This window comes from Mizuhopecten yessoensis, unplaced genomic scaffold (genome assembly GCF_002113885.1).
Source record: "Mizuhopecten yessoensis strain PY_sf001 unplaced genomic scaffold, ASM211388v2 scaffold11081, whole genome shotgun sequence".
Taxonomy (NCBI): domain Eukaryota; kingdom Metazoa; phylum Mollusca; class Bivalvia; order Pectinida; family Pectinidae; genus Mizuhopecten; species Mizuhopecten yessoensis.
Genome location: NW_018408870.1, coordinates 62645 through 89690, shown reverse-complemented (window position 1 = coordinate 89690; position 27046 = coordinate 62645). Strand labels below are relative to the sequence as shown.

At 36.7% G+C, this 27046-nt stretch overlaps 1 protein-coding gene across 1 annotated transcript; it reads left to right on the top strand.

Annotated features, from left to right (window-relative positions):
- The first annotated feature begins 12071 nt into the window (after positions 1–12071).
- LOC110465472 (neuronal acetylcholine receptor subunit alpha-6-like) lies at positions 12072–26534 on the top strand. The gene is made up of 3 exons (XM_021521307.1): positions 12072–13070; positions 19385–19424; positions 25705–26534. Exons 1-3 carry the CDS (start codon positions 12072–12074, stop codon positions 26532–26534), a joined length of 1869 nt encoding a protein of 622 aa, XP_021376982.1.
- Positions 26535–27046: the final 512 nt, after the last annotated feature.

The following is a 27046-nucleotide window of genomic DNA, read 5'->3' as shown; positions in this document are numbered from 1 at the left end:
GGGTCCATAGGGTCTATGGCGACATGGTCAACAAATAGTCGCGGTAAAGGGTGACGTGGTCAAGGTGTGTCGCGGTAAAGGATGACGTGGTCAAGGTGTGACGCGGTAAAGGGTGACGTGGTCAAGGTGTGTCGCGGTAAAGGATGACGTGGTCAAGATGTGACGCGGTAAAGGATGACGTGGTCAAGGTGTGTCGCGGTAAAGGGTGACGTGGTCAAGGTAGTCGCGGTAAAGGGTGACGGGGTAAAGGTGTGTCGCGGTAAAGGGTGACGTGGTCAAGGTATGTCGCGGTAAAGGGTGACGTGGACAATGTGTTTCGCGGTAAAGGGTGACGTGGTCAAGGTGTGTCTCGGTATAGGGTGACGTAGTCAAGATGTGTCTCGGTAAAGGGGGACGTAGTCAAGGTGTGTCTCGGTATAGGGGGACGTAGTCAAGGTGTGTCTCGGTAAAGGGTGACGTAGTCAAGGTGTGTCGCGGTAAAGGGTGACGTGGTCAAGGTGTGTCTCGGTAAAGGGTGACGTAGTCAAGGTGTGTCTCGGTATAGGGTGACGTAGTCAAGGTGTGTCTCGGGATAGGGTGACGTAATCAAGGTGTGTCTCGGTAAAGGGTGACGTAGTCAAGGTGTGTCGCGGTAAAGGGTGACGTGGTCAAGGTGTGTCTCGGTATAGGGTGATGTAGTCAAGGTGTGTCTCGGTATAGGGTGACGTAGTCAAGGTGTGTCGCGGTAAAGGGTTACGTGGTCAAGGTAATCGCGGTAAATGGTGACGTGGTCAAGGTGTGTCGCAGTAAAGGGTGTCGTGGACAATGTGTGTCGCAGTAAAGGGTGACGTGGACAATGTGTGTCGCGGTAAAGGGTGACGTGGTCAAGATGTGACGCGGTAAAGGGTGACGTGGTCAAGATGTGACGCGGTAAATGGTGACGTGGTCAATGTGTGTCGCGGTAAAGGGTGACGTGGTCAAGGTGTATCGCGGTAAAGGGTGACGTGGTCAAGGTAGTCGCGGTAAAGGGTGATGTGGTCAAGGTGTGTCGCGGTAAAGGGTGACGTGGACAATGTGTTTCGGGGTAAAGGGTGACGTGGTCAAGATGTGACGCGGTAAAGGGTGACGTGGTCAAGGTGTGTCGCGGTATAGGGTGTACACAGTCACTGGTGTCGCAGTACCGCACTTTTTACTGTTGATACAGGGTGACGTATATATTGTGATCCAGTGTTTTAGTTGGCGTTTTGACTATTTTAGTGTTGGTGTCGTAGAGTAATAAATGTAAAATATCTAAGATATCTTGATCAAAGATAGAACTTGGTAACGAACAGTAGACATGCATCCGTTGCAATATCTTCTTGAAACAGTTTATTTCATAATTATTATGTTCATAATTATTATGTTTCTGGCACAAAAGCCACACAACAATTACAATAAAATGTATATCTTATTTAATATATGCTACCGACTCTCATATATATATAACCAGAATAAAAAAGGTTTATACAACTCAGTGCACCCTGCAAGATTGCTGTAAAAAACTGTCAGTGTTTTCAGCAAATTCAGATTTATCTATAGAGCAATAGAAAATGAATGAAATAAATGAATGCAAATAAAATATTACATTTTTTTTCGAAAATTCAAACAATCATATTGCTAAAATCTATACATAATATTTATATTGCATGTTTCGGTGCTTTGTCCGTCTTGAACATCCGTTGATATGGAACAAATCAGCAGAAAAAATCCGGGGAGATAATTCTGGTTAGGTAAACATAATGCGATGTTTTACTACCCCCTGTCACACACCTAGTATATTTATTTTGGCAAGATATTTGTAAATTGTAAGTTAAGAAGGCCAAAATTGGCCTCCTTGCTTGTATCATCTATTTGTCTACGTCCATATGCTTACTTCTTATTACTTCATTTTACATGTATCTAAGTTTCGTAAAATTTTGATTTCGGAAAGCAAAATACCGAATTTAATATAATTTTATAAATAAAATAAATCATAAATAAATGCAGGTATATTGTTGAAAAGTATGTTATCATATTTTTCAGAAAAAAACAATTGTAGGTTTGTAATGAATAGCACTGAGTATTTAGCACGTATAAAACATTGTATGCCAAAACAACTCAAAATATACTTAAATTTTTCATTATCATTCTGTTCTGACTTTTCAGATATGTATATTTAGCTAGAAGTTTGATCCGAAGGTCTGCCATATATATTTCTTTTTAATTTGTTATTATGTTTTGAATAAATTTCTGAATAAAATCCTGTTTTTTAAGCCGCTCTTGACGAGAGCCGAGCGGCTTTTAATTCTGTCCAGAGAATGAAATGACGGACCCACTTCCGTTCGGGTGCGTGCGCATAATTCAGTCTTGCATGCTTCCGCTATATAGTTTCGTTATCGTAAATAGAAAGTAGTATCTCCGACACTCACCTGTGGGTTACATAAAGTCTTCTGATACACTTCTTCAAATAATAATCCATACTTTAAATAATTGCTGAAAACAAAATGTGTATCTCCGGTGCATTCTACGAGTGTTATGGTGGTGAAATTCGTGCACTGGGTTTGAGCGTTTTAGCAACTCGGATTGAGGTCTGAGGAGGTTTACGCGTGTGAAACACATAGGATTCGAGAAAGCACATGTGAAGACTGTCAAGGATTGACGCTGTCTGTAGAAGGAAGAAGTAAATATATATACTTATAAACCGTATGAGTGATGAAGTATATCCTTTCTCCAGTTGCACCATTTGTGCCTGATTGTCACAAAAAATAACTCAACAATTTCATCAATTGCAACGGCACGACCACGCCGCGTACTGAGTTTATTACAAAAAAACAACAACATTGCATCCTCAATATACATACTCAATTCAAATTCAGTGTGCATCAACATCAATAGCCTTACTTAGATATACTTATCATAATCGCGTATCAGTTTCGTTAAAGTGATACAAAGAGGAAATATCCTCAAAAATTTAGAAAAATGTGTGAACGTGTCGACGTGGTCGCTCTGAATGACCACCTTACACCTTACACACCCACACGTGCGACTCAAGCACGGACTCTACATGCTCCTCATGCGGCACGCATACGTCAGGAGAAAACAATTTCAGTCTAATTCGTACCTCAAACGAATGAAATTATATTTATTTTGATGTTTCAAACGGACGTAATATGACATATCGTGCTTAACAGTTAGGTTGATAACGGTAATGGCTCTGAGACGAGACGATATGTGAAACGTGTATGCTTATCAAACATTTTTGTTTTTTCTGGTGTATTTATCTATGAAAAATGTAACAATTTAAGAACATAACACAACTGCCGCTGCTGTTTGACAAGAATTCGCGCCGTGTCAAAATATTATCCAATCCGGTGTAAGGGAAATAACTCTTTCGTTGATAAAGTCGAATTTGAGAAATATCATTCAAATATATTCCAAAAACATTTGTGAGATTTTGTATATTCAATGACAGTAAATAAAGTCACTACATATATTAATAATTATTATTGATATGAATAAAAATAAATAAAAATAAAAGGAGTACAATCTTTTCTCCATGCATGTTTTCTCACTACTGTTAATTATCCTTCATTTCACAAGCACAAAATGAACCTATTCTTTATTATTCATTCACCGAATGCCATTATGCACGTAAATGCTCATGTCACATCATCGGAGGATGCTTATTAATGAAAATTACAACAATGCGTCACACTTATAGAGGGTGAAAAAGGAGGAGAGGGAGAATGTTTTTAAGGCATCATTTAAGAGGTGATTGATTTTGGGAATTCCAAAGGCAACATAATCAAATGACCTGGTTTTCAATAAGCAGAACACATATCTGAGGTATTATAGTAGATATTGATGCTCAACGTGTTACTGAAGCAATTAACTTTAAAGTGGTGAGCGGCTTTAATGTCACACTGACATAACTCGAATTTGGTAATGAATTCCCTTATTTTCTAATTAGTCTGAAAACCTGAAAGAAAGAGAAATATGGGTAGTTTATCGTCTTTTACACCAGTGGCATTTCTTAGACCTCAACGTCTTTATATAAAATAGAACCCATCATTTATTCATTGTTTCAAGAGTCTGTACAGGGGCAGGCCAACGGTGGCAAATAAATCTATTTTGGGACGGCAGAAGGAACACGAAAGGTTTGAGGAAGCATATAAGCTGCACTGCAAAGTCATGGATATGATGAAATAAGCAGAACGTCTTGTCAGGTGAATTAAGGTTCCACATGTTTGATGAGATCCATGAGATCGAGACAAATTATTCAGGGTGATTGTCCCAGTTACTTCGTCAAGGTATAAAATAGAGATGAGGTACACATCAACTGTGGTGTGCATGGTTTAGTTCTGGAACAGAGTATCCCTCATTCTCAACAAGTCATCTATCGTGGCGTGTGCATGTGCACATGATGTGATGACGTCACTGCACATCTCCGGTTTAAGCACAATGGAAATACTTGTTATGTTCAGTCAGATAATGTATTTGCTTAAGAAGATCAGGTGTAAAAGATACAAGTAATAAAAATACAAAGGACGGCATAAAAATTACAAAATACGAAATTTAGCATTTTACGGCTTCCTTAGTGTGACTTCCTATTTAAAAAAAATATCTGCTTTCCAAAAGAGTATAGCTACGCAAGTTCTTTTTCCAGATAGATGAAGTAATTTATGGTACTTGCAATTATGCTGTTCTTGCACATAATATTCTTACTAAACAAACAACTATGCTTAAAAATAAAAACCAGAAATATCAGCGCAAGTGAAAAAAACTTCCAATGGCAGACGAGTCTATGAACTATGATAGATAAATGTCTTTCCTATTTACATTGCTACAGTGAAAAGACTAGTCACTCCGTAAGGCAGACAATTGTGAAAAAGAGGAAATCTTTTTGTATGGAAGTACAAAAAAGATAAAGTTGTTTTGCCTTTTTTAAGAATTACGCTGGTTCATCGTCATCCCGCCAATTTAACAGTGTTATAGAAACTTGTCAGTGTTGTGTATGGTCTGTACACAAATATGACACTTTTGTAGTTGTTATTTTCGCAACTGTTCCGGCATCATACATATTGACTAAGACCTGATAATTGTGTAAGTTGAGGTTATGAGTCTATATCTGTGTATATCTGAACACATGTATCACTTAAATATGCAGGGACGATAACCAATAAAACAACAAGAGAGTACGATTGTGTCAACAAAACAAAAAATCGAATTTAAAAATGGTAAAACTAGAGAAAAAAGGAGAAAGATTTACATAGAGACCATGAAAAAAGTACAGGGAAAATAAGACCAAGTGTCCCGGAAGGGAAACCGTCTTCTGTTTCATCGATGACAACCGCCATGTAAATCTAGGTCGAATCCATGTAATGTCACGTTGTCACATCGAGGACTAGGGAAATAAAAACATAACCACAAGGCAGTCTAATTAGCGTAATAAAAATATCGACCTTGGGCTGTACTTCCGACAGTACCACGTAGTTACCTCCCTTTTTAAGGTCGCGCAACACGAATGAATGGGAAAGTGAGTGAGTGAAATGATATTTAGTTTGTTGAAATTGATGTTTTATATTTTACATTCCAATTGGCACAACAGTATTTAATGTTATGATACTTATGTTGGTTATCCGATCCATGCCACATATTGCTATAATGGAATGTTAATAGCGAAGAGCTGGAGTGAGCAAGGGGAGGATAAAGTATAAGTAGGTATAAGATAGTAAAATCAAAAACAAATACTTGTGAATAATATAAAAAAATATATAAATCAATAGTTTATGATAGAGAGTAATGGGTATGGAAGCCATGAAAGAGAGTGAAGTGTATGGAAGCCCTCCATCGGGAGGACAAAATTTGTAACATGCTGGTGAATAAAAACATGTAAAAAAATCCTTCATGTCACAGAGAGATTTAGCACGTTTCTCTGCAAGATCCCAATGTCGGCATTAGCACTTGTCGGTAGTCTTCAACAACCCGCATCTTTCTAAACCCAGAGTTATCAGTTTGTCCGTTAGCAGTGGACATCTATATCTCCGAAAATAGCAATTCTGATAAATCTATAGGTTAATGACACGTCCAGAGCTCTATCTACAACACATTTCGGTGATTCTGGTGTGTTTACCAAGGTGACGCATTCTATTGAGACTGGTGTTTACCACAAGGTTTTATATTTTGTATAGAATAAATAAGTGGAACTTCATTTCGTTTATTCACCGGAGAATTAAATTTAATCGAACTTTAGATCCAACTAACAGGATCGGCGTTTGCACTTGTTACTGGTACAACAATGTTTATAAATATATGTTGTAAATTTGGTTGTACTTTTACTTTTCCTGTAAACGGCGCAAAGTTAAACCTATTTTGTTTTCATATTTGTTTCCTATTTGTAACATTTCACCATTAAATGACATATTTCGTTCTATGGTTACTGTCAATAAAGTTATAACCGGCAGATTTTATTGAACCATTGACTATTAACGTCTAATGTAATGCGGCAAATGTTTAAACAGATACGATATTTGCATTGGTTGATTGCTATTTATTACACACCAAAGCCTAGTTATTCAGTATCATACTGAATGTTTCCGTTTATTTAGCCCTTCTCATTCAAGTCGAACAATCAATGTCACCATTCAGTTTCTTAAATTGGATTGTGGATTTTTCAGATGTTACTAAATATACTCATTAAATGTGTTTACTTTGAGCTAGCTTTGATCTAATGTGTTCGTGTGTCAAAAACAATGGTAGTGTCATATATCGCTATACGCGGGCCTTTATAAACAGTATGTTGATGCATTATTTACTTTTAGATCGAAATAACATTAAGAACCAGAGTGTTGAAATATTCACGTTTTACAATTATATTAAGCTTCAATTATTCAGTTATATCAAAAGTGATTTACTTCAAAATTCCTAATTGTGATAAAACAGATGATTGAGTTTACTTAAACTAGTAATTATTGTCAATCGTGCAAGTATATAAAATATAGTAACGAAAAAGCTCTCACACATGGGAAAGGTTGTCAACCTACAGAAAACAATGCCATTTAATGTTGAGTAAATTACGCAATATAGCTATAATTGATCAAGCAAACAAGAATGATAATGAGCATCAATGGAAATTGATTACAGAGTTTGGTATGTTTTCTTTCGGCAAATTCCGTCGACCCGAAAGTAAAATGAATATACTAATTAAATCCTTAACGTCAATACACATAAACTAGCAATACAGCGTTTCGTTAATATCCCTTAGGAAAAAAAACCCGAAACCCTTCGACTATGTCCGGAAAACGCCGCGAAATTCGATAAAGAAAACTTGTATTTGCCTTCAAGAGTTTGTTCCTTATACTATCTGTGATTAATTTTTACTACTGTCTGACACACTTTCAACACATTGTTTTGAAGGATGCCGTGTGGTGAAGAAAGGTTTCTGATTGCCGACCTGATCTCAACAAGAGACGCATATTCATCCGGATCATTTAGCTATATTCGCCCTGTACTTTGTAAAGGATCTTCATATAATGACATGTATGACACGGATGTATTCATTCATCGGCAAAAAGAAAAAGAAGCACATTGTCCATTAATTTTTATTAACATTTGTCAAGAAATCACATACATAACCAATAACAGCAGAAATGCATTTCATTTGAGTATGATAGCAAAAGCTCTCGTGACATAGCACGTGGTTCAATAATGACGTGATAGATTACCCTTCTTCAATGAGAGTCTTGTCACTTCGTTTCGGATAACGTTGAGAATGCCCCTGTGTCAAACGCTCATATGACTACGGTTAATTTTTGGCGCCAATTTTATTAAAATAGGGTTGTTGCGTCATTGTCTCAAAAACTAATACAAAACACGGTAAATAAATTAAAAATTGAAGAACAAATATTGTAGGTAAACATTATTGAGGTTATGTTTAAACATGTGAGTGTCGTGCTCGAAGAAAAAAAGCGTTATCTTATATTTGCTAGAGTTATTAAGCGGAAACTGCAGATAATGAATCTGCCAAATGGAGTCCGATCAAAGTGGTTGTCAAACTTGGCCGAGCCCTTAATGCGTTGAACCCTGTTACTAAGTATGAAGACAATCGGATACTTTTTGCGAGAGTTAATGAACTGAAACGGAAGATAATGACGTTTTTCGTTATTCGAGGGTCCATAACTCCGCCAAATGGGGTCATCAAACTTGGTCGAGTCCTTAAGGCATTGAACCCTGTGACCAAGTTTGAAGAAAATCGGTTAACATGTGTTGCAGATATTGCACGGAAACGTAGCGCGGCAGATAACGACGTTTTTCGTTATTCAAGGGACCATTACTCTGCCAAATGGGATCTGCTGAAAGCGGTCATCGAACGTGGTTGAGCCCGTAAGGCATTTAACCCTGTAAGCAAGTTTGAAGAAAATCGGTTAATATTTGTTGTAGGTATTGCACGGAAACGAAGCGTGACAGACAGACGGACGAACCCAAATTAATATCCCCCGTTTCGGTGAAAGCGGGGGATACAAACCATATAGGTTTATTCAATAAAGATAACATCTATCTTTCAGGAATTGTCAGTGTTACCGTTCTGATTCTGTTGTAATAATAAAAAAATATGGTCTTATTATTGCTTGCTTATATAAAAACGGTAGTTTAAAAAGTATCATCACTTCTGCAAATTCCTAATGTCAATGTTTGTTGTTGATGTCATTATAACATCACCACCAAGCTTAACGTTAATCACAAGTACAATACGAACCTGCAGGCAAGCAGTGTTCGTTCTGTTCTATTAGAGCTGGATTAGGATTTCCCATCATTTTGTGCCAAGCATTACCAATAAGTCCTCGAAGGACGACTCAGGGGGTAGGGTTATCATACTGGAATAAGACCACAGGGACAGTTTAATACTAGTACAAGTATCGCACTTGTTTAAACTCACGGAGGTGATATCATGAACAAGTTCTAGGAGGAATATCATAATTAAACCAGATACACGAGAAAATATAACACTGGTACAACCTCCAGCACTACTCCTTGTTCGATTTTAGTCATTCCTACGGATATAAACTGTAAAATATCTGAACCCATTTTTTCTGACTGAGAGTTACAACTTGATATAGCGGTGTATTTTACTAGAGAAATATAATAATCATAATTTTTGTTTTTAAAAACAAATCTGCCATTGGCATCAGATCCGCTGACCTCTTGAATTTAAAAGTTTTAAAAGCAATATCTTATTTCATTTGTCATATTTAACAATTATACAGGTAAATAGAAATAGGATCTTGCAATACGATTTCGCTTGAAAATGTAATTCCAAATAGTACTTCATTATACAGTTAGGTAATACACATACATTGTATAAATTAATAAGTTTGTTATAACACTGACCATTGAACCAAAAAGTATAGTTAGGTATACTAAAAGGTAGAAAACAGTAATGAAGATAGCAAACAAAGATCACAACACTCAGCTATTTGATTCAGGAAAACTAAAACTCCCTAAAAGTTGTAAGGATAAATATGTCAATGCTTGTTTACTGTAGAAAGTCGATATCAATGATAGCAAAATTGTAGAATGGTCATTTTTTCACTCCCTCTCCTCCCAGAAAAAATAAAATAAAAGCAAAAACAAACACTCGAAACCCTGTTCACAATCATTACTAATAAACAAATTGAGATATGAAAAATAAGATTGATTATTATGACGCAATAAATACATACGTACTTGCTAGACCTGGTAAAGACGTTCAGTTGATATTGTGGGAAAATCCTGCATTACACTTTCTTTTAATGTAATTTAGGGTAGGAAAATCAACGACAGAAACCCTACCTCATACTCCAAACGATTCGAATACAGATATTGATCAACATGCATTTTTTGTCTAGAAGGTTGCCATGTGATACACGTAAAGTTCATTAAATTCTAGGCATATTGAGATCCGCAACTAATATCCTACGAACATGGAGAACTGCAGTTCTACAAACTTCTTTACTAGGTTGATTGAATTAAACAGTTTTTATTGAAAAGAATTAAGAAAGTACAAGGCAAAGATTGTATACAATGATTCAATTGATTAGAATGACTTTAATGAATAAATTCGGATTGTAGAGATGGTGTGAGTTTTATGAGATAAGGAATGCAATCTGTAGAGGTAAGATATACATCTTTTGTAGTTTTATAGAAATATAGAATACTTCTACAACGTTTGCGATGGTAAATAACAATAGATTAATGGACGACAGACCAACTTTCTCCATATATATTCCATTATCAAAACCAAGCAAGTTCTACAATATTATGTATAATACCTAGACCAATTAAACAGGGTTCTTGTTGCTCCGAGTTGCCTTGTCACTATAAGAGTTACTACTTCATTGTAAAATCGATGTGATACTTGTGGAGGTAGAGAGCCATAATGTTCTATGTTGTATGCCAAGCGTGATTGAGTTCCAATTTGTTCGCATTTTTCTGACCTAAATTTATTGCAATTATAACTGCCAAGGGAATGTGATTTGCTGATCTCTTGCTTGTAAAGCAGAACGTTCTTCTAACGAGTTACAGGCCAAGCTATATGTCATGTTAATACTATTCGGCAACAATACTTTGAAGTGTTGCAAACCTGCTAACCTCTCCTATGGAATTCTTCAATATTTTCACCAAAAAATAAGGAAAGCAGCTTATCAATGCTTGCATCTAGTACAAACAGTAATCTATCTTTCTAAATGAATACAATCACTGATTGCAGTTCTGAATTGGCCGTTTCCATTTCCTTCGAAAATAAATCAGACGATTTTACAGGTTCGTTCTCTAGACAAGGACTACCAACCGATCGATCATCAACGTACATGTTAACATAGAGATGACATTAAAGTAATACCTACACAATTATAGCCAATCAAACCATCACTGCGTTGGCATCTATGTCAGACATATTTCTTTACACACCTAACAAAGGGTTTCCGATCCTTTATAATGCCTCCATTAGCCCCTATTGATTTAGTAAAGTATAAATAGACAAACATTCTGTGGATGTGGGTAGCATAAGGTCACTAATCTCTTGAACAACCAACCGTGTGATAGCATAATGGTATCTTTGGGAGCTATCCGTGAAGATTCTTAATAATAATAATAATTCGAGGTTCCTTTATACCGCTGTATCACAATTTAGATAGTAGGTCGTCTCAAAGCGCTTCACAAACTAATATCCGTGGTTATAGCAACCAGCCAATATCTTTCTCAACTCCCTTGGGCGTATACAGCCGGTTCTGCCATTTCGGCGCTCAACTCTACTATTCAACAATTCTAGCACTGCCAAACCACGTACTCATTTACAGTTTAGCAGATTTGAAAAAAGCGGATTCAAGTATCGTGCTGAAAGAAACAACACCGTGCCGTGCCGTAACTCGAACCCGCAACCCTTTGGTCACGAGCCCGGCGTCCTACCAATAGACTACCGTGCCTCTAAGTGTTCTTCTGAGTGTTGAGTGAAATAGCGCTTTGGATACATTAATCGTCAATTAAGAAAGGTATGAATGGATATATATAAATTTTATTCTAAATTGAGATAGTAGTTTCTTTTGATAAAGCAAATGTATTGTTAAAATAGCAATTCTAGAAAAAAATTATTTAAAGGTTGCTGCCTCCAGATTCGCTGAGGATATTTTAATCCAAAATATGCAAATCTATAACACTTAACTGATATTCATTGTGTTAAATTTCAAACATTTGATTTTTCATAAAAGATTTTTATAATGAAAGAAATATTCTGAGTGATATTATTATTCCGTCATCTTTCACGAGAAAATCAAGACTTGAATGGTGTTACAAATTTTGAAATAAAAACATGATTTTCCTAACCGTAGTTCAATGCATGTCATGTCTGTTTGATATCCTGTAAAACCATGTACTGTTATTGTAATTGGTACTAAAGAAATGTCAAAAGGTACTTTATATTCTAATTTACAGCTGATCTACTTATACAAATTCAACAACTGAAGATGACAAGGATTCCCGTATCGCTTCTCCTGGTAATGTACAGTGACGTCATCATATCATGTGCACATGCGCAGGGTACGATGGATGACCTGTTGAGACTGAGGGATACTCTGTTCCAGAACTACACCATGTACTTCCGGCCTGTATATAACCTTAGTGACCCAATACACGTCACATTTGATATGTACCTGATCTCTATTTTAGATCTAGACGAAGTCACCGGAACAATCACCTTGAACTGTGTTGTCAAAATATCATGGTCAGACTATCGTCTTTCCTGGAACCCAAGCAACTTTGGCGATATCACCTCTTTCGTATTTAACGCATCCAACGTGTGGAAACCTCGAATTTACATTGCAACATCATCTGAGGATTTGTCGGATTTCTCTTACGATGCTTACGACGTAAGGGTGTACTCTAATGGCTCAGTAACATCTTCACCAAGTCGACATGTAAAGGCTAGCTGCAGTTTCGATATGACAAACTTTCCTAAAGATTCACAAACGTGTAGTTTGCAGATTGCCTCTTGGGCGTTTTTAGCTTCTGAGATGTTATTCTTAATAGCACGTTCAGAAATTGGAATGACTAGCTATAAACCTAACGGTGAGTGGGACATCGACTGGACATCGGTCACAGACAACACTTACGTCGTTCCTATGCTAGATTTTTCTATGCACCTGACAAGGCGTTCTGCATACTTCACCGTATCCCTGATTATTCCAGTGCTTCTTCTGTGTTTCCTCAACCCGTTTGTGTTCCTCTTGCCCGCCTCCTCAGGAGAGCGGATTTCCTACACAATCACCATGTTCCTGTCGTTGGCTGTATATATGACGCTCATCGGAGAAAACATACCGAAGGTTTCCGATCCTATGGCAGGGATTTCCTATTTCCTCCTCTTGGTGATGTTTTACAGTTGCCTGCTGATCTTATTGACGATATTCACCCTGCGCTGTGAGGCTGTGACCGATATCCGCATGTTCCCTGGGTGGTTTTTACGGATTGTGTTCCGTCTAGGATTTCACAAATCAGTCATCAATACAAACAAAGTTGACGCCGCTCATACAGTCATAAATGCTCAGGTAATGGGGAATGATAAGGCAACTGAGTGGACAATAAATAGCGGTGACGAAGAAGTACAAAAAACTGTAAGGAAGGAAGACGTTATGCTCTTCATTGACAAAAGCCTTTTTTACCTAACATTTGTAATGATAGTTTTCATTTGTTTGGGATTTGGTGTATACTTCTGGCTTTAATTTAACTGAAATTCTTGAATAGTTTTTGTCTTGATGTACATTTTTATCTCGCCTCAGGCAAAAATCCTGTAGTCCTATTGGTCAAAACGACGTCACATGATATCCAGTATATTTTCATATTAGGTCAGTAGAATCTTACATTAGGTGAGTACGAAAGAGTGATCGTTCTTTGCCCATAAGAGTCAACTTGTAACAAGATGGCCACCAAGCGGTTTGTGCAGACGACAGCTGATGAAATGTTAACAAAGCGGGTGAAAGTTAAAATTGTTATTGTTGGAATAAATGTTGAATTTTGTATTATTTTGCAGTTTTTTTTATCCAAAGGGCCTTCGACGGGATAAATTCGTTACACAGTTTGTTAGTGACCTAATACGGAAAAATATTGGGTCTAAAAGAAACTCGGCTTCGCCTCGCCCGATACAAGTTTCTTTTAGACCCAATATTTGTCCGTATTAGGTCACTAACAAACTGTGTAACTAATAGTATCAGTTCGTGCTTATTGTACCAAGAACAGAATAGAAATAAACAAAGATTCCTATATCAGCCTCATCACAAAATAGCAGTCTTTAATGACAATTAACTTCAGAAACAAGGGATGCTTAAACATAAATTTTGTTATGAACCGGAAGTGACATCATGCGGTTCGGTAAAGATTGACTCTATCACATGTGACAACCTTTATGATTTTTCTTTGCTAACAAGGAATCGTGTCGTTCATAAATGATCTGAGACACTACAAATAAATAAACATTGACTTAATTTAGAAGTTAGAACAACAGTTTTTATAGCAACCATATCCAATATAGATTTACGATTTTAAGGTTCGAAATTCTGACACACTATTTTACTGGCCAAAGTGACTCCAGTATCCAGGACAACTTTCGTAGGTCATGAAGTGTTGAAGCTACGTCAATACTTAAAAAATTACCTTAATGTTAGTGCTGAGGAAAGGAAAAGTGACGACCAAAAAATTAAATTCCTTACGTAACGCTTGATAAAGAGGTGACCACTTGTGTTATATTTCAAGTAACTATCAATATATTGAGGTACGAAACAATTATTCAATAGCACTAGGCAAAGTGTCCCTCAAATCTGTAATAGTATAATAAAAAGGTTGAAGGTAAAACTTCAGTTTTGAGTATGTTTTTTAAACATTGATATTTTTAATAGTACTGAACAAGATTCAGCTTTAAAATACGATTTTTTTTGTGTAAAGTGATGCATAGTTCGCCCTAAATCGGATGGCATTATTCTTTCGAAACAGATTATCACCTAAAATATGAACAATCTCATGTTTACGTGCTCTAGATACATATAATGTTCAAGATGACATTTTCTCTATCAATATAGACACTGAAGAACTATATTTGCGTTTTAGATTTCAGATATAGAAAAGATGAACAAAACTTTGAAAAAGGATGAAACATGCAGGTGGTATGTAACTCTATATATCGTAGATAATTCAACATATAATAGGTAAAGGGTTTGTACAATGATGCAATATTTAAAAAAGATATAAAGACCAAGTTATTTGTAATTAAGGGTAAAAAGTTAACGTCCGAATCACTACTTGATAATCAAAATTATTTGAATTAAGATATTGATCGGTGTGGTTTTGTCCATAAAGAGACGATGGGGTATGAATATCTCTCAAGGAATATTGAGCAAATCTAGTAATTACATATATTAATACATCCCCCCTCAATAATTCCAACTTTGCTATTATCATATTCAAGTCTCTCAATGATTCGGTCAGTATTTACCGATGTACAAAGCTGTCAATGACTGTAAACTTTTCATTGGGGTAGATATCTATCATTTGATAATGTGTTAGAGCGAAACACACATAAATATAACATACTTAATCTTAATCCTGCTACAGCAATATTTTTCGAAACAGTATAAGAGGCCTAACTAATGATTCGGTATATCTCCAAAAGGAAACTTATTAATGAATAGGACATAAAAAAGATACAATACTTTTGTGATTGCGAAGTTTTGTTTCGGTCAGTACTGTATCACTTTCTTAGATTAATATCTGAAATACTTATCGTCACGGAAGTCTATCATTGTTTGTCATGGTCTACAGGAGTTCTTCAGAAGTGGCCTAGTATGTAGGATGCGGCTAGTGAGATTGCGAGAAGTTATTAAGTATATCAGAATTTTGTTTACTTTGAGGAGAGAGGGATTTTTTTTCCAGGAAAAAAGGCATGCTAGATATACATGTCTTGCTTGTTTGTGTTTTACGTACTATTAACAACTATGGTTATTAAATGACGAGCCATGCTTTGGTGATGAAGAGACATCGTAGTACCCCGGGGAAAACCACCTACCTGCGGCCAGTACCTGGCGACTGCTTCACGTAGGCTTCGAATTCATGACCTAGTGGAAAAGGGCTTGTGATAATATTCGCCCACATTCAATAACCATTCTGCAATTTAGATGTGTATGTTACGTATCGAATGTTGGGCGACATGAAAATGTACTGTAGGGACGATAAATACCTCTACTTGTGTACTTATCCGAGGATCATTATAGGGACAAAGGGATTGAGAGGTACTGAAACGTAGCGACACATTAAATTGTTTGAGTATACAGTAATGCTTTGAGGATAATACATATGAAAGGGTCTATATAAGTCAGACGATCATTAGTTAAACCCTCCGTAGAGTAAGTAAGTAGCAGTACAGGAAATGATTTTGTATTGTTTGTTTGTATACACAAACGTAGGTGTCTAACACGTGTCAGAGTCGTACGTTGACACTTAGCATCAACGTCATATCTACTCACCTGGTTTAGTTTAGTATTGTTTAACGTCCTATCAACAGCTATGGTCATATAAGGGCGGTCTACTCCCCTGACAGTCTGACAAGTAGAGGTAACATTTACAGGACAAGAGTCATGTAGACAGTATTTCGGCGCACAATATTTAATAAATGCATGCAAAAGCTGAGCACTAGTTTTACCCACTTTCTAGTTGCATAAATATCTCGAGTTCAGCCAATCAAAGACTACGGAAATAAAGCAAATAAAGCAAATATATATAATTTTGCCGTTACAACAATGATTTTGATTGTAGAGAATACATCTATTTTTTGAAAAAGGGATGTACGTTTGCATGTTTGTATATTTTCTTATTTGCAAACACGTGTTAAAACAACACTATTTATACTATTCTATACAATTTTGGGAGTTTCTGTCTCTATTCTTTTGTTTTAATCAAGTATAATTGAATTTTGTCCCGAATGCTAGACGTTTTATCCTGTTACATTCTTTTGAATATTTTCTAAACTAAGATAAATTATCTGCGCAACATATCATTACGTCGTATGCCGGAATGTTTTGCGCGGTATTTACAATTCTAAACTTTGATTGGTTGAAGTTGCTCTGCGATGAAATTACTGCGCAATGTTGTGTTTTGTGCAAATTAATTTTATTTTTCATCTTAAATGTATAAAAATAAAAAATGCATTTATCATTAACCAGATGTCTGTCTTTTTAAATGAAACTATTAGGGATTACCATGAGTAATTTTTGGGTTATACGGTACATGAACATAAATATATATATTGCCAAAAATGTGTGCACTTTTGCGCATAAACCGCCTTGCAAAGTGCATACAGGTTTTTTTCCGGTATATACCATATAACCCCCAAAATAACCCTTATAATTCCTAAAGTAGCTACGTGGTATATTTTATGTGTTGCCTGTTATTGATTGATGCATGAATGCCATCATATTTTTCAAGTCATTTGTTGCATTGAGGCAGTGCGTTATAATGACCAAAAAAATCACTCAAGATAAACATATATACATTTAACATTGTGTAGTTTCTTGTTAGTGACGTCATTTGCACATTCTTTTTTTATTGATACACAATTGGGATTCTTGTTTAATGTTAAGAAATTGAATTTCTGGTTGACATCTATATTTGAGATAGACTTTGAAGAAAATTAAATTAAGTCAGAAGTTTATTTAAACTATACAGAAATCTGTAGGTATCTCAATTTTGTGGATACTTCTAAGAAGTTTAATATTTCATATGAAATGTTGATGATGAAATTTAGTGTTTAACCGTAATGATATAGGTTAAGCATAATGATATGTTTACCATGATAATGATGCTTATGATGTTGCGGTATTATTACACTTAAGTTAATCTTTGCCATTACATAACCAATCATCAGTTATTTAAACTGAGTGCTGGACCTGCAACAGTTGAGAATACCGAAATGACAAAACCATAATTCGAACTCAAAAGTGTTCCGGAAGTGATGGCATCTTCTGCTGCATCGATGTCACCCGCCATGTAAATCTAAGCCAAATCCAAGTAATGTCACGTCCTCACTTCCAGAACACGGGTAGTGACAACGTAACCAGACTGCACACTCATGAGTATTATCAAAAACATCAACCTACATTTAACATACAGCCAAAAGATAGTTCCCAGCGAGATCCTGATGGCGACCATAATAGTCTTTTAAAAGAGTGATAAACGGACACATAGTGCTATATTTCATACAAAAAAGCTATACGTTTTATATGTAGGTTGTACATTTAATACATATCATAATGACAACACATGGAACTGAGTGATGGATCATAAACACCAGAGATTTGGTTTAGTTTGTGTTTTACGTTCTTTTAACAGAAATGGTCAATTAAAGCCGTGCTGCGGCCAGTAACTGGCTTCTGTTTACACGTAGGCCTCCAACCCGCAACAGTGGTGTAGGAAAACCGGAGTACCCGGAAGAAAACCACCGACCTACGGCCAGTACCTCACCTCTGTTCACACGTAGGCCTCGAACCAACAACAGTGGTGGAGGGAAAGTGGTAGCAGAATGGCAGAGAATCATAAACACTCTAACAGTAGCTAGGCTTGGCTGTTTGATCAATTACACTAAACTTATTCGGGAATTATACTTGGTAATGCATACTTTGTATTACTTTAAATGTTTATCCTAAACTACCACACAGGGAACCATGTCAGTTTATGCGTATATGCTAAACTAAAAATGAAATGTAAATGTGGTTGTAGTGACGTACTTTGTGTCGATCTGGAGGGCGATTACAGAGAAATCAACAGCATTCAGGGCGTGGACATTATTGTTACGTTAGATGACACTAGTTCCTGTCAATTATGGTTACTTCTATCTTGGCGTCACAAGAGTGTTCGTCGGATCGGTGGATTTTGGTGAATTGATCTCGGGTTTGATAACTTAAAATTGTACTTTGTAATAAACGAACAACAGTGGTCCGATCGGTTTGACCATTTTAACGAAAACGGCCGAGGTGTTACTATAATTTGCACTACGATATTAAATTCCCGATACGCAATACGGAAATGACGACTCAGTGTACATGCACATTTCGATCAAGATAACTGAGTCCGAGCTGTACTTTTTCCGGAGTACGTCACGATAATGGACGCTGATGACGATGTGTTGAGCCACCTTAAACACAAGTGCATATTTAGCATTGTGTATTAACATATTTGCGATTACCAAAGTCAACGTCTTTCACTCCAAGGCCGCGGCGGCCAAGTGGTAAAAGCGTCTGAAATTATGCTAACACCTAACTTCCACTACTGTGTCGCGGGTTCGAGGCCTACGTGGGGCAGTTGCAAGGTACTGTCCGTAGGTCGGTGGGGTTTTTCGGGGAACTCCGGCTTTCCACCACCACCAAAACCTGGCACGTCCTTAAATGACCAGAGCTGTTAATAGGACGTACAACTTAAACAGATCAAAACAAAACAAAACCAACANTTTATATATCTTGTAAGAACTTACACAATTATAAGGCTATTTCAATGAGATGTCAACGAAATAGCATAAGTTGATATTATTGCTAAACATACCTGTCTGTTGCACTCTTGTTTGTGGTTCTCACATTTAATTTCAGCTTAAATGGCGTTAAAAAGTAAATCCAAAACAAAACCGAATCTATAACAACATTATGAGATTCCAGGTTGTCCGCTGTGCAAGTTACAATTATCACTTCATCATTTGTTAAAGAGACTTACATAATCTTAACATCGTGTGAGAGTACACTTACTTCTGACTATGCACGCAACATATGGAATCAGTTCGATGGCCTAGACATCAGTGAACATGAACTTTATGTTCTTGCTTCTTTTACAGCTGATCCACTTCTACAGATATCTACCTACGACGGAAGATGGTAGGATGTCGCCTTTTGCTGATCTTAGTAATGTACAGTGACGTCATCATATCAAGTGCACATGCGCAAGGCACGATGGATGACTTGGTGCGACTGAGGAATACGCTGTTCCAAAACTACACTAAGGACTTCCGGCCTGTTTATGACATGAGTGACCCGATACACGTAACACTTGATATGTACCTGGTCTCTATTTTAGATCTGGACGAAGTAACTGGGACAATCACACTGAATTGTGTCGTCTCGATATCATGGACGGATTATCGTCTTTTTTGGAACTCAAGCGACGTCGGTATCACCTCTTTTGTGATGAATGCATCAAACGTGTGGAAACCTCGAATTTACATTACCACATCATCCGAGGATTTGTCGGATTTCTCCTACGACGCCTTCGACGTGAGGATGTACTCTAATGGCTCAGTAACATCTTCGCCATGTCGACATGTAAAGGCTAGCTGCAGTTTCGATATGACAAACTTTCCTAAAGATTCACAAACGGGTGTTATGCAGATTGCGTCGTGGACTTATACTGCTTATGAGATGGTATTTATCATAGGAACTCCACACATAAGCATGGTTCATTATAAACCTAATGGGGAGTGGGATATCGACTGGACGTCTGTCACAAACAACACTGATTTGGGACATTACTATTCGATAATAGATTTTTCAATTCACCTTGCAAGACGTTCTGCATACTTTATCATATCAATGACCATACCAGTGCTACTTCTTTGCTTCCTCAACCCGTTCGTGTTTCTTCTTCCAGCCTCTTCGGGGGAAAGAATTTCCTACACAATCACCATGTTCTTGTCGTTGGCCGTATATATGACAGTTGTCGGTGAAAACATGCCGAAGGTGTCAGATCCAATGGCAGGGATATCTTATCTCCTCCTCGGGGCTATGCTAGGTAGCTGCATGCTGATCCTATTGACGATATTCACTTTACGCTGTGATGCTATGTTCGATATTCGTGAAATCTCTCTCTGGTTTCTCCAGATTGTTTACCGTGTAGAATATCCAAAATCCGGTAAAGAAAACAAAATGAGCACAAATGACACGAGTGACAGTGATGTTATGAGACCAGACGAGGAGACATATAATGATACTGATGAACTGAGACGTTGTTTACAGAAGGAACACGTGATGCGCTTTATTGACAAAGGTCTCTTTTGTATGACACTGTCTATGACTTTTGTTGCGTCGTTGGTGTTCATATTTTATTACTGGTATTAAGTTGACATCATCAGTAGATAATATTTAACTATTATACATTAGAAATAGATTTCTTTGAAATTAGGTACTGTGAATATGTGTCTTCATAGTTTTAAATGAAAACACCAATCAAGATAGTGTTCCCTTATTATGACCAGTTTTCTTTTATCTTCTTCTCTATCATATAGACGCACATATTCATTTTCCTCAATATCTAGATTAAATATGTCTTCGCCTTCATGCTTTTGTTCTATGACAAACTGTAAATGAACATAATCAAGAAGATCGCATTTTCTATGCTTGAAATATTGCGCTCAACGCTGACTGCGCTAATTAAAGTCTCTATATATAATTTCAAGTCAAATATATATGATGCGTGTGTCAATATATCACGCTTAACCAAGTCTTCTAAGTCTCTAGTGATCAGAGGCTAGCGACTGTCGATTACTTTACAGCGTATCTCTTCTCTCTCGGGATGGTCATTTGGCAGTTCAGGTTTAGCAATTGAACTAAAGACGTTCTGATAAAAATTAGAGTGAAGCTATTCATATTTAGTACATAATGTGATAAGAAACGGATGAAAATTAATGCTTTCCGCTAAGGTATATGTATCTTGCTTGTGCCAAAGAGAGCATCGAGCATAAAGCAATCGGCATTTCTAAGAGCAGTTATTTCTTGGGTAGAAATTGAATTTGTTTTGTGTGTGTGACGTTTTATTATCTTTTTTTGCATATTTGTTAATAAAACTTTTATTAATGTACCGATTTACATGAAATTTTGTATGTATGGCCTATATATTGTATATTGTCTGCTAGATACAAAAATATATATCCAGACTTATTAGCGAACTATATTGATAATATTTTTTTCAAAGAGTTCATCATCGCAATTTAAAAGTTTAAAATTCTCCTCATCAATGCTTCCTTCATTTAGTTATTTTTGCTAGGTAAAGGTTCACCTTTTTAAAATAAAATACAATAATTATGACACAAGCTATTTCAACTTCTATTGATGAAATTTGTTGGCCGGCCCGGATACTAAAGCTCGGAGGTTTTAATCTGGGAGGAAACCGGAGTACCCGCGTGGCAGGTGACCCCAAACCTTTTTACGTCCGATCTAACCCCTATCAACTTGGTGAAATGGAAGGTGCTTTAGCCACTGCCCCACCCGTGTAATCAACCAATTCTTATTGGTTAAGCTGTTTTATTCTTATATACAATATGACCTAAAAACGATATGCTGAATTTAAAAACAATTTAAAACTTTCAAAAAATAATATATATTTTAATTTCTTTTCAGGTAATATTTGGCTGACTTTATAAGCACTGCAAAAATCAAGAACCAACCCTAGAAAATATAATGAAGTGTCAAGAAGGCGATAATTTGAACACAAAATCGATAAAACTAGGGCAAAACATGAGGGAAGGAAATATTTATAGTTAAACCCATAAAGAAGTACAAGGAAAATACGATCGTAGTGTTCCGGAAGTGTAAACGAATTCTGCTTCATCGATGACACCCGACATGTAAATCTAAGTGGAATTTAAGTAATGTCGCGTTCTCACATTGTTAACTCAGGCAGTGACATCAAATCTACAAGGCACTTATATTTGCATCATAAAAGACGTCAATCTTCATATCACAGAGAAGTAGTTGATCTACAATAAAACTTGTTTTTTTAGTTTACATCAACTTTTAACATTACAAACCCATGATTCTGTAAAGAGCCCAACATAAAACACCTCTAACGACATGCAGCTGGATGCAAGAGGTTTTTTCTTTCCCTGAACCTCCAAGGGGAACCTCTTTCGTGTGAATTGATACAGTGACGTACGTAGGGTTGTGTAACCGCAATGCTATACTGATTTAGATATATTAATGTAGCATCGCTGCTCGTCTGCTCAAAATGCATAACATTTATTCACTCTCGGAAGTAATTAAGGTCGAGCACTAAATATTGAGCAAAGTACAACTACATACCCGTACACGTTCGCTGATCCACCTTTGACTCAAGCGGTACGGAAGTGCTACGGATGAGGCTTACACACGGTGAATCGTTTGCGGTGACAAGAAAGGGTTAACATAAAAAACGGAAACATATAAAATATCTAAAAACGAAGCGAATATACCCACAATGCATAGGAAGAAACGTCAGTAAACTGTAGGCTGCGAGGAGGCACATAAGAATGTTTTAAAGTTTGCCATTTCGTTTGCATAATGGATGAGTGTAAAACAAACAGAAACGTCTCGTGATTTATAAAGATAAATATCGATTAAAATTGGTACATGTAATATATCCATCACAAAAACCGGACGTACGCTAACAGATCAACGCGACACACAGATAATAATAATAAGTTTTGGTCAGAAATATGTCCACCTGCTTACCGAATAAAAGACTAATTACTCTGGTTTTAATACGAAAATAGGATTTCTTTATCGATCATAAACAATGTAGGTATATATACTGACTTTTCTACAGGTGAATCTGACCTGTCTGAATCCTGGTATTGGAGAAACTATGACTGTCTGGCCAACCCTGAGGGGGGTGTACTGCAGAGGAGGGTATAGGGGTCTGATGTCAGATAACATAGGCACTGAGACAACAGTCAAACTTCAATATATTTATTTCTCAGTTTGTAACTAAACAGGCGTCGATCAAGGAGGGTTTGGCTTAGGGCGATACATTGTAGCCTCTTTATCAGGGTCCAAGGGTAATTAGTCATGGTAGAGTAGAGCCAAGTAAAAGGGTGTGGGTAGGGGGATTTATTTTTTGATAGAAACATTTATCACTCATTTATAACACACAATCTCTTCTCTCTAGTTCCACATGAAAACGTTATTGGCGTTGAGGGAAGATGATTTCATTTTCCAGAAATTTCAAGTTAAGGAGTTTCCATAATTAAGTATGTTTTTATGAAACTGGTGATAGGGAATGGTACCGCACACACAAGCAAGTGAAAAAGTATACATCTCTGACCGTTGTCAGCCTTTTTATAGACAACACATAATAGATGAGTGGCAAAACTACATAAAATTTGGTTTATCTGTGCTCAATACATGTAAGTGTAAGTCCTATAATATTTTACATTTTGTCATACATGTACATGGCCTCATCGCCAGGTTCAAGTTCAAGTTCTTTATTACTTTGAGTCGTTCGACTCACCAGTTACAAAGTAACAAAATTTGTGATATTTACTGTGCCAAGTACAAAATAATATTACACAACATTGCACACACTCACAACACAATTACAAGCGCGTGCAACTATATCTATTTATAATAATTAGGTTCTTCTCAAAATTCCAAATTGTACATATTTCCGTAAGTTCGTTATTTCTTTTGTATTTTTCACACTCAGTAGTCCTTTTAATTTAATCATGCTTGGCTTTTTAATATAACAAGTTTTCAAAACAATTGCTCGCAAATCAGAAAAAAATCATCTTCAACATCATCTAGATTACAAACATTACACTCGACGTTTCAATGTTTTGATATCGCCCTTTTTATCTTTTGATATGGGTTTACGCAGGTAGTTTTGTCGATCAAAAGATCGTAAATATTATATCTATAAACATTTGCTTTTGAGGATACTTTAATGTTTTCTGCACATTCTTCTCTAAAAACCTCAATAAACCTTTCTTTAATTAATTAATAAATTTTGTTGTCGTTAATATAATATTCCCAAATATACCCTAGGCCATGTTAATCCCAGCCTCTGATCAATACTGTCCATTGTGTAACTTGCTAAGGCACTAAGTGGTACTAATTGGTCAGCTGAAAAGGGTCAAATATTTTTTTCATTGAACCATGTAAATTCATAGTTACACTAGCCCGGAACCGCTTTACTGATTTTTGACACTTTTATAATAACCACACACAGAAAAAAGGCACTCCGTTTACAAACTTACTACATTTTGCATAGGGAGACACGTATTGTAATATATTGATACAAAACAGATTTCTAGATTTCTAAGAGTTCACATGATGACAATGATGACACTTAAGTTATCTTCATAAAGATTTTTTAATGATTACTGAAAAATATCATAATTTCCAATAATCTGATATTGAAAAGTGTGTTATGTATTAGAGTTGGAATTCAACAACTGATTTACCTGTATACACCTGTACGTGGTGGATAGACAATTAAATGGATTAATTGACATGGACTTAATTGCATTGAAATCACATCATGTGACCTTGATCAGGTACAACACATCATAATCCAATGTGACCACAGGTGAGGAGGAGGGCTGTTACGTCCATGTATGTGTAAATCGACATTTTGTTGTTATTTTCTTCAGACTATTATGATAGTTGAAATAATTTTCACGACATTTTTGTCGACATTTCTACGAACTACATAAACACGTATAACAATGTGGTAATCTCTCTGTTTGCCTTTCCAAAATGGTTTCAAATAAGATACCACATTTTTTTAAAATAATGCTATGCATATGTAATCAGGTATTTATGAAGGCGTTTCTGTTACAGTTGACGCACGTATATAAACGTGTTCAACGACTGAACATGGATGGGCTTGATATGAGTGTTGAAAAACATGCAACGCCGTTGCCTTAAAGTTGATATTCTAGTTTTAATTGTAAACATATGTAGAAATTGATTCACGTGCAACTAGTTTACTCATAACACATTGTTTAAAGAAAAAGAGTAAAAATGTTACATGATTTTATTATGCTTGGAATGTCGACATTTCTACAAACTACATAAACACGTATAACAATGTGTTAATCTCTCTGTTTGCCTTCCCAAAATGCTTTCAAATCGGATACCACATTTCTTTAAATACGTATTTATGTAGGCGTTTCTGTTACAGTTGACGTACGCATATAAACATTTTAAACGACTGAACATGGGAAGGATTTTTGTATTGCTTCTGTTTGTGATATGCTGTGACGTCATCCTATCACAGGGTACCATGGATGACTTGGTGAGACTGAAGAATACTCTGTTCCAGAACTACACCAAGGACTTCCGGCCTGTTTATAACATGAGTGACCCGATACACGTGACACTCGATATGGTCCTGATCTCTATTTAGACCTTGACGAGGTGACCGGAACAATCACCCTTAACTGTGGTATCGCATTGTTTTGGACTGATTACCGCCTTGCCTGGGACGCCAGCGAATTCGGTATCACCTCTATCGTGTTTAACTCGTCAAATGTGTGGAAACCTCGAATTTACATTACAACATCCTCTGACGATTTGTCGGATATATCCTATGATGCTGTCGACGTAAGGGTGAATTCTAACGGCACGGTATTTGCGTCACCAGGTCGACATGTAAAGGCTAGTTGCAGCTTCGACATGACCAGGTTTCCGACTGATTCACAAACGTGTGTCATGCAGATTGCTTCATGGATGTTCGCAGCTTCTGAGATGGTGTTCATCATAGCACGACCACAAATGAACATGGTTTACTATAAACCAAATGGGGAGTGGGATATTGACTGGACGTCAGTCACAAACAACACTGTTTTCGGATCTTACTTTTCTATTTTAGACTTTTCTATACATTTGACAAGACGTTCTACATACTTTACTATATCGATGACTTTACCAGTGCTACTTCTTTGCTTTCTCAACCCATTCGTGTTCCTCTTGCCCGCCTCCTCAGGAGAGCGGATTTCCTACACAATCACCATGTTCCTGTCGTTGGCCGTATTTATGACGCTTATTGGAGAAAACATGCCAAAGGCTTCAGATCCAATGGCAGGGATTTCCTATTTCCTCCTCGTGGCTCAGATATACAGTTGTCAGCTGGTCGTGTTGACGATATTCACCATGCGCTGTGAGGCTGTGACCGATATACGCATATTCCCTGGATGGTTGTTGCGGTTAGACTCTCGAAATTCATTTCACAAATAAGCCAATAGCATCAATAAAGTAGATGACGTCAATAAAGTCAAAATTGTCCAGGTGATGGAGTATGGTAATGCACCTGAAAAGACAATTTCTCACGGAGATGAAGAACTACAAAAGACTGTGAGGAAGGAGGACATAATGCGTTTCATTGACAAAAGTCTTTTTTACATAATATTCCCGATAATGGTTGTTATTTGTGTCGTATTTGGCCTTTACTTCTGGTTTTAATTTGAAAGCCTTGTCGTAAATATAATTCCGGATTTTATTTTGACGCCAAATAGATAATTGACTGGTTCGGGTTTCTCCTCTTTTCTTATATCTGTAAGTGGAAGATATTTTAGGAAATTTACATATTAAATACTTGATGTTTTATTTTTTTAATTTAACTATAGTGTTATTAATCAGCTATTTCCATACTGACCTTGTTATTAGGCCAAGGTCTGTCATATTGACCAAAGCCGCAGGCCGAGGGCCAATGTGACAGACCGAGGCCTTATAACTTGGTCAATGTGGAA